Source organism: Caretta caretta, chromosome 16 (assembly GCF_965140235.1).
Source record: "Caretta caretta isolate rCarCar2 chromosome 16, rCarCar1.hap1, whole genome shotgun sequence".
NCBI lineage: Eukaryota > Metazoa > Chordata > Testudines > Cheloniidae > Caretta > Caretta caretta.
The window spans coordinates 3,334,611-3,347,971 of NC_134221.1; the positions used below are offsets into that span (position 1 = coordinate 3,334,611).

At 49.9% G+C, this 13,361-nt stretch overlaps 1 protein-coding gene across 8 annotated transcripts in view; it reads left to right on the plus strand.

Annotated features, from left to right (window-relative positions):
• Positions 1–13,361, plus strand: part of RGS3 (regulator of G protein signaling 3) — a 239,211-nt gene that overhangs the window by 106,184 nt on the left and 119,666 nt on the right. For all 8 annotated transcript variants that reach the window (XR_012665250.1, XM_075120455.1, XM_075120453.1 and 5 more), the window contains one exon: positions 11,776–11,966. Coding sequence is in view for 7 of the 8 variants with exons in the window: in XM_075120455.1 (XP_074976556.1) it covers positions 11,776–11,966 (191 nt within the window). In the remaining variant the exon portion in view is untranslated. The remainder of the gene's footprint in view (positions 1–11,775; positions 11,967–13,361) is intronic.

Genomic DNA, 13,361 nt, shown 5'->3' on the forward strand with positions numbered 1-13,361 from the left:
TCTGTTCCAGGCAAAAGCATCACACAGACAGAGAGCGCCTTTTTTTCTCCCCTCCTCCAGCTCTGAAAGTATCTTGTCTCCTCATTGGTCATTTTGGTCAGGTGCCAGCGAGGTTATCCTAGCTTCTTAACCCTTTACAGGTGAAAGGGTTTTTCCTCTGGCCAGGAGGGATTTTAAAGGTGTTTACCCTTCTCTTTATATTTATGACAGCCCTGCTTTGCAAAGTGCTCTAAGATCCTGGGATGAAAAGCACTGAGAGTGGGTATTCTGGCAGGTCCCTGAATATGTCCGTGGGCTTGTCTGCCGTGCATTGCCTGGGTCTGCCCTCCTCAGGCTTGGGGAAAGGCGCTTTCTAGGTGTTGGTGTTGCTCCTCACACAGGACATCCCCCTAGCACTTCTCCAGTGGGTTCATTTTATTACTGAGCAATTGGAACTGGCCCTGGACCTGATTCTTGCAGATGTTAGTGCAGTCGAAGTTACATGGCTGTCTGAGGCTGCTGCAGACACTGTGCCAGCTTTCCTCGAAATCTCGTTGTCTCACTCGTTCATTCAGCTCTGTTAGGTCTCTTTGCTGTGGGGTGAGGAGCTAAAATTATAACAGCAAGTCCTGCCCTTCAGAGCTGTGGGAACTGATGCCAGTCTGGCTCCAGAGAAATGTGTACTTCTGGTACCCCCTGCTGGGCGAGTGGCTTCCATGTGCTCTGGTGGTGACATGCCCCGTGACTCAACATATTGCCTGGGGAAAGGGCGTGTGGTTCCTGTGCACAGACTGCTCCAAAGCCATGTGAACGGCAGCTTGTTTGATCGTGGGAAATCCTCTAGTGCGGTGCTCCCTGCTGCCTCCCCGCGCAGCGTCAGCTCCGAACAGGGCAGCCGGCTGCGGAGGTGCGTGCCAATCGATGGAAGGAAGCTGCAGAGCGAGGGGTTAAGTGAGCGGCAGCTAAAGGGAAGGTGAATGGAGTGGAGGGCGATAGAGTTTTCTGTGACAATATGTGTGTTTGGGTTTTGGTGGATTAGCTGAAGCAGGGCCCTAAACTCTGAGCCTTTTGGCCACTAAGTGTTCTTCTGAGGTGTGGGATGTTTGTTTAAAATCAGCCTTTCTGAAGCAGTGTCAGGTGTGCAGAGTCCTGGACCCTGGGATCAGGACAGGATTGTTTGATGCAGTGCCACATTAGTGAATCCAGTCTAGTTTTAATTGCAAAACCACTTGTAGACTAGGCTCAGTGCATGGGCCAATGGGGCAGATGCAACTCCAAGCGTTTAGCTTGGGCTTGCTGTCGGTTTGTACTAAAGACGTGGTTTTCTAGAGCTAGCATTTGTGAGAAGTTGGAAAAGTCTTATCATCTTCTTAGCAATCAAACCTGCAGACCCGGTGTGTTTGGCTGGTTGTAGCATGTTCTGCAGCCCTGAGTTCCTCTTTCTGCATGGCTGTCTGTAATACAGGAGGCCAACGACTTGCTTGCCAATGAACTCATGAGAAGTGTGTGCTTCCCCCACTTTGCCTCTCTCCTCTTGGGTGTCTCTGTATCATAACAAAACAAATCCCAGATCCAGAGGATATTCATGTAAAATGCACCTAGTATGGGAACAGTCTGGTGTGGAGAGAGGCCCTGGGCTGAGAAATGCTCTCTCTCTGCCTGTCCTTTGTGCATGGGCGTGAGCCTTCTCCTTGGGTTTGGTTTATTTAATACCTCAGGAAGCCAAGCTACTGGGGACTCGGGAGACTCTAGACACACAAAAAGAAAAGGAGTACTTGTGGCACCTTAGAGACTAACCAATTTATTTGAGCATGAGCTTTCGTCACATCTGATGAAGTGAGCTGTAGCTCATGAAAGCTCATGCTCAAATAAATTGGTTAGTCTCTAAGGTGCCACAAGTCCTCCTTTTCTTTTTGCGAATACAGACTAACACGGCTGTTCCTCTGAAACCTGTCATCTAGACACACAGAAGTCCCAAGCGTGCGTGTTTCAGACTAAGCCCAGCACAGGTGAGAAAATTGGAGGTGCTCAGCTGGGTGCAGACTGGATGCTGGAAAGGACTGTTTTCAGTCCGGAGAGCTTCACACAGCTGCCATTGCCAGGGAGCAACAGGCCTTGCTCTCTGGCTTCTCCCAATGATCTGCTTCAGGTGGGATCAGGTGGGATGGTACAGTTGTTGTCTGCTCGGCTCCAGGGTAGCTTGAGAGCTCTGCTCTGGGTGTGTCATGGGGCTGCAGTTCTAGGCAGGGTGACCAGATGTCCCAATTTTATAGGGACAGTCCCGATTTTTGGGTCTTTTTCTTATATAGGCTCCTATTACCCCCCTACCTCCGTCCCAATTTTTCATCCTTGCTGTCTGGTCACCCTAGTGCTAGGTGTGGGCGAGGACAAGAAGTTCTTTATGCTTCTCTAATTGAACGGTCTCCTCCTGGCATTGGGGCAACTGCCTGTGCAAGTTTTCCAGCTGTAAAATTTTGTATTGAGTGTAGTTGTTGGCCAGCCCGCTTAGTGAGTACAATGTGGCAGCTGGAAAGCTCTGCAGTGGAAAACCTGGGTGATAGCTGGAGTCTTCATCATGGGTCCCAAGTTTTCAAGACCCTGTGCATGCTTCCCCAAGCTCTGAATTCCTTCTGATAGGAGAATTTCCCTTAGCTGAAACCTGAGCAGGTAGGGGGACACTTCTGTGTTGTGGGTTATTAAACATTCTGCCACTGCTGACCCTGTGAAGAGAGTGTCCTTGCTCTGGGGGCCTCCCTGTTGCAACAGGAGCATGGTTAGGAAGAATCAGGATTTTCCCCATAGTGTTTATTTTTAATTAGCATTTGCAGTTTGTTTAGCAAGCATGGGAGAGAAAACACTAGTTAATCTGAACAGTGATTAAACAAGCAAACACTGGAGCTATTGTCACCCTTCATATTGCAATGGGAACACTGTTTTGTGCAAGTTGGCTGCCTCCCCAGATCAGACCAGAGAAAATTAGGAAACTACTTTTGATGGGTGAAGAATTTTTGAAGTGAAATGAGGAGATTTAGCAATGCGGAGTAAAAGCCAGCTGCCAGCCTGCAGCCACCTTGCCCTTTAGTGTATGGTCATGAGCCCATCTCTCGTTATTTGGTTTTATCTGGCAGTCAGACTGTTAGCAAAGGGAACATGGAACGAATTAGAGAATCACTGTAGTTAGAGCTAGAAACAACCTGGTAGGTAACTGAGGCCCCCCTAGAAGGGCAAGGTACTGGACAAACAGTAACAGAGGGTACTGCGAATACAGTGCAATCTGTCTCTGCTGGCATTTATCTAAAAGCAAGCACACTACTGCCTAATGGTTAAGAGAATATGTAATCATAGAACCATAGGGTTAGAAGGGACCAGAAGGGTCAGCTAGTCTAACCCTCTGCCAAGATGCAGGATTTGTTGTGTCTACACCAGGTTTCAGAGTAACAGCCGTGTTAGTCTGTATTCGCAAAAAGAAAAGGAGTACTTGTGGCACCTTAGAGACTAACCAATTTATTTGAGCATAAGCTTTCGTGAGCTACAGCTCACTTCATCGGATGCATACTGTGGAAAGTGTAGAAGATCTTTTTATACACACAAAGCATGAAAAAATACCTCCCCCCATCCCACTCTCCTGCTGGTAATAGCTTATCTAAAGTGATCACTCTCCTTACAATGTATATGATAATCAAGTTGGGCCATTTCCAGCACAAATCCAGGGTTTAACAAGAACTGAGGAGGGGGCGGGGTAGGAAAAAACAAGGGGAAATACACATTGTAAGGAGAGTGATCACTTTAGATAAGCTGTTACCAGCAGGAGAGTGGGATGGGGGGAGGTATTTTTTCATGCTTTGTGTGTATAAAAAGATCTTCTACACTTTCCACAGTATGCATCCGATGAAGTGAGCTGTAGCTCACGAAAGCTTATGCTCAGATAAATTGGTTAGTCTCTAAGGTGCCACAAGTCCTCCTTTCCTTTTTGTGTCTACACCAGTGGCACTCAACCTTTCCAAACTACTTTCAGGAGTCTGATTTGTCTTGCGTGCCCCCAAGTTTCATCCCACTTAAAAACTACTTGCTTACAAAATCAGACATAAAAATACAAAAGTGTCACAGCACACTGTTACTGAAACATTGCTGACTTCTCGTTTTGTCTCTATGAAATTTTAGTTTGTACTGATCTCGCTAGTGCTTTTTATGTAGCTTGCTGTAAAACTAGGCAAATATCTAGATGAGGTGATGTACCCCCTGGAAGACCTCAATGTACCTCCAGGGATATGCATACCCCTGGTTAAGAACCACTGGCCTAACCCATTCAAGACAGATGGCTATCCAGCCTCCTTTTGAAAACCTCCAGTGAGGGAGCTTCCACCCCTTCCTGAGCAGTCTGTTTCATTGTCCTACAGTTCTTACAGTAGGAAGTTTTTCCTGAGATTTCGTCTATGGCTATGTCTACACTACAGACATTACAGTGGCACAGCTGTACCGCTGCAGTTTCATGGCTGTAAGGTCTCCCGTGTAGCCACTCTATACCGGCGGGAGAGAGTTCTCCGACCAGCATCATTAAATCACCCCAACGAGCTGCGGTAGCTATGTCGGCAGGAGAGCGTCTCCCGCTGGCACAGGGCTGTCCACACCGGTGCTTCTGTCGGTGAAACTTATGTTGGTCGGGGGGGAGGGGGGCGTGTTTTTTCACACTCCTAATTGAAAAAAGTGCTAGTGTATTGTCTGCTGTGCTGTAGTTTGAACCCAGTGCCTCTTGTCCTGCCCTATGTAGGAGAAAAGTTGTTCTCTCTTGCATCTTTTTTATGGCAGCCTTTCAAGTATTTGAAGACTGCTGTCATGTTCCCCCTTAATCTCTTCTTCTCCAAACTAAACATACCCAGCTCCTTCAGCCTTTGCTCGTATGGCTTGTGTTCCATCCCTTTCATCATCTTTGTCGCTCGCATCTGGATCCCCTCCAGTTGCTCCACATCCTTTCTATAATGTTGGTTAGACTAGTGTATTTAGTTTGGAAAAGGCCCTATCTACTCCATGGCCTTATGCAGGAGTGTTTTGGCCTGTTTCTATACAGGACAGTTATGGGCTTCAGCTACAATGCAAAAGCAGGAGCAGAAAATGCAGAAATGGCTGGATTCATGAACTGGCAACTGGAGGGACTGCAGCCTATGCAGCCATTTAGTACTGACGCTGCTGCACACAAGCAGTAGGCTCTAACAGCAGGACATTGCTTTAGGCAAGATTCCTTTGCTAGTAACTCCCTGGAGTCTCATTTGACTTAATGGTTGGCCTGGGAGATTTCTGCCTGCTTGGTCCTCTCCCTGGTCTATGTGGAACACCAGCCACAGAAGGGGCAGCATCCACAGGGACTAGGGCAGCAGCTTTTGGTTTACAGAGAAATGCAGTCAGATCCCTTTGGCAATGGTTTTGCCCTAAAACCTCGATACAGAACTTAGATTCCCAGCCTCAAAGGCCCTTGGTCTGGGCCCTGCCCTGGGGTACAGCGGCTGCTCTGGCTCCTTGGGGTGACTGGGGGGTGGCAGCTCCTGCACTCTGTCCAGTGATGTGCTGCAGCTGTGATGAGAATTCACTTCTGGCAGGCTGAGATCCCTGGGATGGGTCTGGGTCCCCCTTTATCTCCCCAGTGCTTTCAGTGGCCCCACGTCACAGGGAGGCTTTCCAAAGGCTCTCTCTGTTGTCAGCCACCCCCCAAGGCCAGGGGGACAGCAAATAACACATTATCAGTAGGAAATATTTTACAACTTCCCCCAGCTTGACAGCCCTGCTTTAATCTCCCCTCTGACACTGTAACCATGGGCCAGACGGACTGGCAGTCTCCTCCCTCCCCAAACAGGCAGCACCCTGGCATTGCATTTTCAGAGCTACCTGCTTCTTGGTAGGCAAGGAACTCCCCTGCCCCACATCTTTGTCACACGCCAGCTCGCTGCTGGTAGTTCTGAGAAGGTTCCGAAACGGTGGCTGACAGCTCTAAAGCAGGGTTATTAGTAGCCGTGTTCATTGTCCCGCAAAAGCAACATTTAGGCCATTAGCTATTTCTGCAGCCTTAGCCCTTGGATTATTCCTGAGTGATGGGGGAGGTTGGTGGCTCCTTCCTTCTGGAGCAGGCTCAATGCTAACTGTGAGCTCTGGGGTGGTTTGGACTGAGGCCGGATCTTTGACTGGGTAAGAGCAGTTCTCAGCTGTGCAGTACCTGAATGCATCTGTTCAGTGACACATTGAGAGCACCACCTACTGTAACAGCTGTCTCTAATATCCTGGGATCAACATGGCTACAACGGCATGGCATACTTACTTTACCATAGCATTTGTCCCACATGCACTCACGCTGCTTTCCAGGCTGAGTCACCTGCACAGTGTCTTCTGCTGACAGATGAATGAATCTGGCAGCTGGCCACTCTGAAACATTTGGGAATGCAGCTGACGTGAAAGCTAGGTGCATTGCACTTTGGCTGGTAGATTCTCATTTAGGTATAACTGTGCCAGGATTTGAGGTGTTTAGTTGACAGAAAAGAACAGATTCCCCCATAAATCACCTATCATTCATCTAACACTATCCACCTATTGATCCCAAAGTGCTTTACAGAGAAAGGTGCATGTTGTTATTCCCATTTTGCAAAAGGGGAAACTGAGGAACCGGGGGCTGTGACTTGCCCAAGGTCACTCATGAGTCAGAGGCAGGCTGGCATTAGAGGACAGCTCTCTTGACCCCCAGTTCTGTGGGGTCAGTCACCTTTAGACTGTGCTGACACCTGAGGCAGAGGAAATCGTCCCATTTCCATGTGGTTTGCGCACAGGTAGAAGGTGTGTCCAAGGCAGTGCCCAAAGATGTAATTAACTGGAAGGCCGTATTACTATCTATGCCCATTGCAGCCAGGAGCTGTCCTACTATCATTAGTATTATTAATGGCATTAATTTAATCTGTAGCAAGACATGGAGCTTTGCAACCAGCAACCATGCTAAATGAAAGCAGAACAGCTGACCTCTACAGGGGGCATTCTGAAGGCAATTAACTCATTCTCCAGCCAGTGCAGCTACTGCTAGGATGAGAGCCCCACCTAAAAATGCCAGAGTGTTGCACACCAGTAAAAGATCCATGAAACTCCATCAGTTAGAGCCTGTGCTCAGCAGTGACCCCAGCACTGTACCACAGGCTGTGTGTAAGTTCCCCCAGGCAATGGACTGCAATCAGTTCTGACTGTCATGTTCTAAAGAAGCTCCTGTCGCTATGAGGAAGACTCAGCTGGAGAGTTTGGGATGGTGTTGCAACTCCCAGGTCTTGGCCAGTTGAAAGAGAGTGTGTAGGGCACAGTCTTGCAAGGATTAGGGAAGTGTGCTGAGATAGTTTGGTTTCAGAGTAACAGCCGTGTTAGTCTGTCTTTGCAAAAAGAAAAGGAGTACTTGTGGCACCTTAGAGACTAACCAATTTATTTGAGCATGAGCTTTCGTGAGCTACAGCTCATCCGATGAAGTGAGCTGTAGCTCACGAAAGCTCATGCTCAAATAAATTGGTTAGTCTCTAAGGTGCCACAAGTACTCCTTTTCTTTTTGAGATAGTTTGGGTGAGTTTGGATTGTGGGCTCCGGTATGCTCCTGTCTCTGGCTAATTGAGAATGATCCGCTCCCCTCCCTGCCACTGTCCTGTGCCCCTTGGGCATTCCTGAGGTAACCAGATGGAAGAGCTGTAAAACAAGTATCAGAAGGAAAAGTTAAAGGGGTTACACCTACTCATGCAGAGGGAGGGATGACACAGATAGGCTTCTAGATTGCATTAATCCCCCTCAGCTGTATAGTGCAGGTCTCTTGCTTCTCTGCACCCAGGCCTCCGATTGTGGGTGTGGGCAAATGCTCCCAGAAATCTGCAAGGTTCTGATCTGTCTAAATTATGCCATTAGTGAGGAAAGAGTGGGTTGATATCTAAGCAAAGCAGCCCCCGAACCATCTCACAGCACACGCAGGGCACCACCAACTCCTGTACCTGTCCGCATGTCTGAGCATGCTGGAAATGCCTGTATGCTTACAAAAGAACAGGGGAGGGACTGTCCTGACAAGAGACCAGCATGGAACAAATGCACGGTGATCATCTGATGTTTAAAAATAGTTCCCAGAGTGAGGGCAAGGGCATGACAGGCCATGTGCTGTCTCTGACCCGGAAACCTGGGACTGTAGTACTGCAGGCTTGAAACGGCACTTCGGAGAGCTGCCAGACTGTGAAGTCCATATGCAGAGAAAAGCAATCACTGTACTGGGTCATGGAAGCAGGCGGCTGCAAAGAAAGCTTTGGTGTAATCCTGTTTTCTGGATGAGGATAATGGATTTCTCCAGTGAAAAGGGCCAGAATAGAAAACTAATGAGGTTGGTCAGATTTCCTGAACGTGAAGGTGAAATACAACGCTTAAAAACTGAAACTGCATGGGCTGGGTGCTGCTACTCTGACTCACAAGGTCGTCACCGCAATATACAATCACCAGTCTGAGCAGCTGTAATAGCCACGGGTTCGCTTTGAAGAGGCCTGGGGTCATTCATATACTCATGAATATATTTACAAATCCATCTTTCTGACATTTATTCTGGCATCTCCAACACTGAGCAGCTTCTCAGAGCTGCAGTTTAAAAAGTTACCACCTGAGAATGTTTACTTCTTCTCCCTATAATGTGAAATCCGTTTCCTTGGCCCCAAATACCCTAGGATTGAGCAAGATTCAGTTCTGGACCAGGGACAGGATTTCTGTATGAAACAATTTCACAGCTTTAAAGTCCAGCAAGAGCTAGGCCTGGGTGCTTTGGGTTTTTTTTCTTACCTTCTTCCTCTGAAGCATCAGGGCTGGCCCCGCCAGAGATGGGACATTGGACCGGGTGAGCTGGTGCTCTGTGGTGGCACTGAGGATTCTCTCTCTGAGGGGTGTGGCTGGCTGGTTCTTGTTCCACAGCTCCTTGTCTAACTGCTCACCATATGTCGAGTTGGCAGTGACTGGGTGGGGGGTGATTGGCTTCCTCTGCAGCATGTGGATGTGGGTCACTTGCCAGGATTATCTGGGTATCTCTCACTTAATCATTTCCTGGCCAGAAGTCTAGTCTCCTGCAGGCTGTGATACTTTGGTCTCAGTTCGGTTGTTGGGATGAGTGTGCAGGTGCTGAGTGGTGTTGGTGGTCTGGGATATACAGGAGATCAGACTACATGATCTAATGGTCCCTTCTGGCCTTAAACCCTATGACTCTTTATCCCATTGAGAAGAGGAGTGTCCATGCTTAGCAATGGGAATAAGGTCCCAAGGTATGGGACAGTTGTGGGTCTAGAATAGCTATTTATGCTCAGATTTAGACAGGGGTGAAAGTAACTTAAGGGACTCGCTGGTACTCCGGGGTCCTGAGGAGGGGGTGGGGCCTCTACCGGAAGAGGCAGGACCCTTAAATCAGGATTTAAAGGCCCGGGGCTAGGGCTGTGGTAGCAGCAGCTGGGAGCCCCGGGCCCTTTAAATCACCCCCTGAACTCCCAGCTGCAGAGGTGGCTGGGAGGCTTAGGGCTCGGGGATGATTTAAAGGGCCCGTGGCTCTAGCTGCCACTGCCGCAGTGGAGCCTCAGGCCCTTTAAATCATCCCCGGAACCCTGCTGCTGGAGCCCTGGGCTAGCGGTGGCGGGGCTCAAGCAGCTATTTAAAGGGCCCGGGGCGGCAGAGGCAGCGGGAGCCCTGAACCCTTTAAATAGCTGCCGGAGCCCCGCCACCGGGACCCCGGGACCCCGGGGGCCATTTAAAGGACCCAGGGCTCCCGCTGCCTCTGCCGCCTCAGGCCCTTGAAGTCGTCCCTGGAGCCCTGGGGTAGTGGCATCGAGGCTACAGAAGTGATTTAAGGGGCCCGGAGCGGTAGCAGCGGCAGGAGCCCTGGGCCCTTTAAATCGCCACCCGAGCCCTGCTGCCGCTACCCCAGGGCTCTGGCAGCGGGGCTCCGGTGGCAATTTTAAGGGCCCAGGGTTCCAGCCGCTGCTCCAGCCGCTGCTGGGAGCCCCAGGCCCTTTAAATTGCCAACAGGGGAAGCCAGTCCGCCCCAGTACGGTGCACCAGCTCTTGCTGGCAGCGGTGGCAGGTTTGTAAAAATTTTGGTGCTGCCCAGAACCTGCCCCTGCCCAAACTCTGCCTCCCTCAAACTCCACCCCCCACCTGCCCAAGGCTCTGGGAGGGAGTTTGGGTGGGGGAGGAGGTCTGGGGTGCAGGAGGAGTGTAGGGTGCAGGCTCTGGGAGGGAGTTTGGGGATGGGAGGGGGTGCCGGGGTGAGAGCTGCGGGGTGAGGCTAGGGATGGGTTTGGGGTGTGGCTGGGGATGAGGGGTTTGGGGTGTGGTAGGGGGCTCAGGGGTGAGGCAGAGGGTTAAGGTGCAGGGGGGATGAGGGCTGGAGATGAGGGGTTTGAGGTGTTGGAGAGGCTCAGGGCTAGGGCAGAGGGTTGGGGTGCTGGGGGGGGGGGGTGAGGGCTCTGGCTGGTGTATGGGCTCTGGGCTGGGGCAGGGCTGGGGATGAGTTTGGGGTGCAGGCAGGATGCCCTGGGACTGGAGCCAGAGAGGAGGACTCCCCCCTGCCCTCTCCCCGCCGACAGCAGCGAGCTCTGGGGTAGGGGCCCCCTTCTCCCCCCCGGCAGCACACTCACCCCCAGCACTGTCATTCTCCCTTGCCTCCTCTGTGGTGGGTGCAGTGGGGGCGGGGGCTGCCATCACATGTGCACCTCGTCCCCTGCTGCTGCCTCTCACTATCGCCTCATTGGGGGCGGGGGATGGGGCTGCCCCTGCCCAGCGTGGGGCAGGAGTGGTGACTGCGGGTATGAGGGGGGGCTGTACTGGTGGAGGGTCCCGCTGGAAAATGAAAGGGTCTGAGGGGGAAGGGCAGCCTGCCCTGGCCCCCCCAGTGATGGGGGGCACTGCGACTCTGCGGCGGCAGTTTATGCAGGGAGGCATCATGGAGCTGCAGGGGAGAGACGGGGACGCTCTGCTCTGGGACCCAGGGAGGCGTACGGGGGCAGCAAGGGGGGGCCAGGGGACACTCGAGGGAGGCGTGGGGGGGGAAGCAGGTGGGACCAGGGGGGAGACCCGGCCCCGAACATTGGTGGAGCCAGGTCCCCGGGCCCTCAATATTGCTGGAGCCACGAGCCCATATAACTGGCCTCTACGGCTTGCCCGTATGCCGTACCAGGGCGGGGCGTACCAGCTTACTTTCACCTCTGGGTTTAGAGCTGTTTTGCATTTGTTAGTTTTTATAAGTTTGAGCCCTGCTCCATTGGACACATACAACAAATAATGCCAATTACGTTCTTTAAAACTTGAAAACATTTGCAAAATATTTTTGACAACATATGGTGTGTACAAAATACAAGATGCATGCTGGGCTACTGATTGGCATTTAGTTGGGATTTTGCTCTTCATGAGTAATGCGACCATTTCACATCAGTGCTGATAAAATCCTTGTATCAAACTGTGCTCTGTGTGTGTGTGTAAATCCATAGAGCCAGATCCTCAGCTGGTTTAAATGTCTATGCCAGGTGAGGGTTTGGCCCCATGTTTTGGTTAATCTTTGATTAGACACAAAGCACTGCTCACTCAGCTAGTGTTGCAGCTGCACGCACTATAATGCTGACTCGTTACGATAGCAAAGAGACTGATTCCCTGCAGTTCTCGGCTCGAGTTACTCCCCTTTGCATTATCAGCGATGTCAGGAATTATAATGACGGAGTGGACTAGCCCCGTGGAAATTCAGTTCTCGCTCTCTCTCCTTTGCTTCCTTTTGGTTTCTCACGGTCCCAGGAAATGCAGGGAAATGCAAATCCCATACGGGATCTGGGCGGAAATCCAGGCTGATGAAGACAGTGCAAACTATGAAGAGCTATGGGAACTACCAGAACTGCACCATTGTGAGGCCTCATATCCCGCACTCCAGCTATGGCACCTATGTGACACTGGCCCCCAAAGTGCTTGTGTTCCCTGTCTTTGTGCAGGTAAGCTGGCCCTTCCTGGCACATCTGGAAACCAGGCTGTATGGGCTGGGGGGGATTGACTGAAATCAGGGAGACTTAAATCACCAAGTGCAAAGCCTGGATTTAAATCATTGATTATATAGCTTAACATTGTCAGATTCTTATTAATTGTACATTTAGTATGTTAGAAATGGGGAATGATGTATTGCTTATTTATGAGACAATTAACTTTTGGCTCATGAATTGTGGCAAACTGCATTAGGATGGTAACAAGGATTTAATTAAACTCACAAAACTGTACATAACATTTATTTTGATTAAACAAAACAACCTTAAATGTTTTGGATACGTAAACTTCTCTTATCAAACCCCATTTCACATTCACAACTAAGTTATAAGAAGTTCAGCCTTTAACATATTTTGTATTAAATTCAGATTTCATTTTAAGCAGGCTTATTTTTAAAAATGAAAAACGTAATTTAAATAGCTAAATTAAAAAATCGGATTTCTCCCTGGTTACCCAGCCTGGTGTGTCCCAAAGGCAACCCATGTATCACAGACTCTCTCCTGTACATGGTAACTTCAGTTACTCTAACATATTGCAGTGCTTCCTGCCCTTTGCACCAGGGAACGTGCCTCACATCTGTATCCCACTGTGGAAAATACTTTTCCTTTAACATCTCCATTCACCTCTGTGCCTCAAAGACCCACTCGTAAGCCACCATTTACCGCTAGAATCAACTTTCATCAAAAGTTCTTGCTCAGGGAACTGAGCTGTTGGCTGTGGGAAAAGAACCCTTGTCCAAGTGCTGTGCTGCACTCAGGGATGGCATGGCCAAGCACAGCCTCTTGGCAGGAAGCACAGAGTTCAGTGCCAGAGTGTGAGTGATGACTATAGACTATAGAGTGATGACTGTCAGAGAAGGGAAAGAAACCCTTCATGCAATGTGTACCAAAGAACTGGATCCCTCATCTTTTTCAGCTTTCCCCTCCTAGCATTGTCTAGCATTCAGTGTAGTATCAGATGCAGTGCCTCTCTAGGGAACTATGTCCTGCCCTTGTAAGGGGATGGACTTGCTGTTGCATTGGACTTCCCCTTCTCTAGCTTCTGTGGTTTACATTGTAAAAGGGCAGCTTTCCACCTTTGGTGCTTGGCTGCTTGAGCCATTTGGGGGAATCCTGACCAGTCAAGCCGGGGTTTCGACCACCAAGTTCTCATTACGGAAGGTACTGAATGACCTGGCTTCTGCTCGTGGCTGCAAGGTACACTTTTGCAGCTGGGAATGTAACCAGGAATTTCATATAGTCTTGTCACTTGGCAGCCCTAAAATCAAAGCACATCAAGACAGGCATCAGGATGTAGATGTATGGTAGGGTGAAGAGGTAACTTCCCAATTCCACAAACTTTGATCTTGC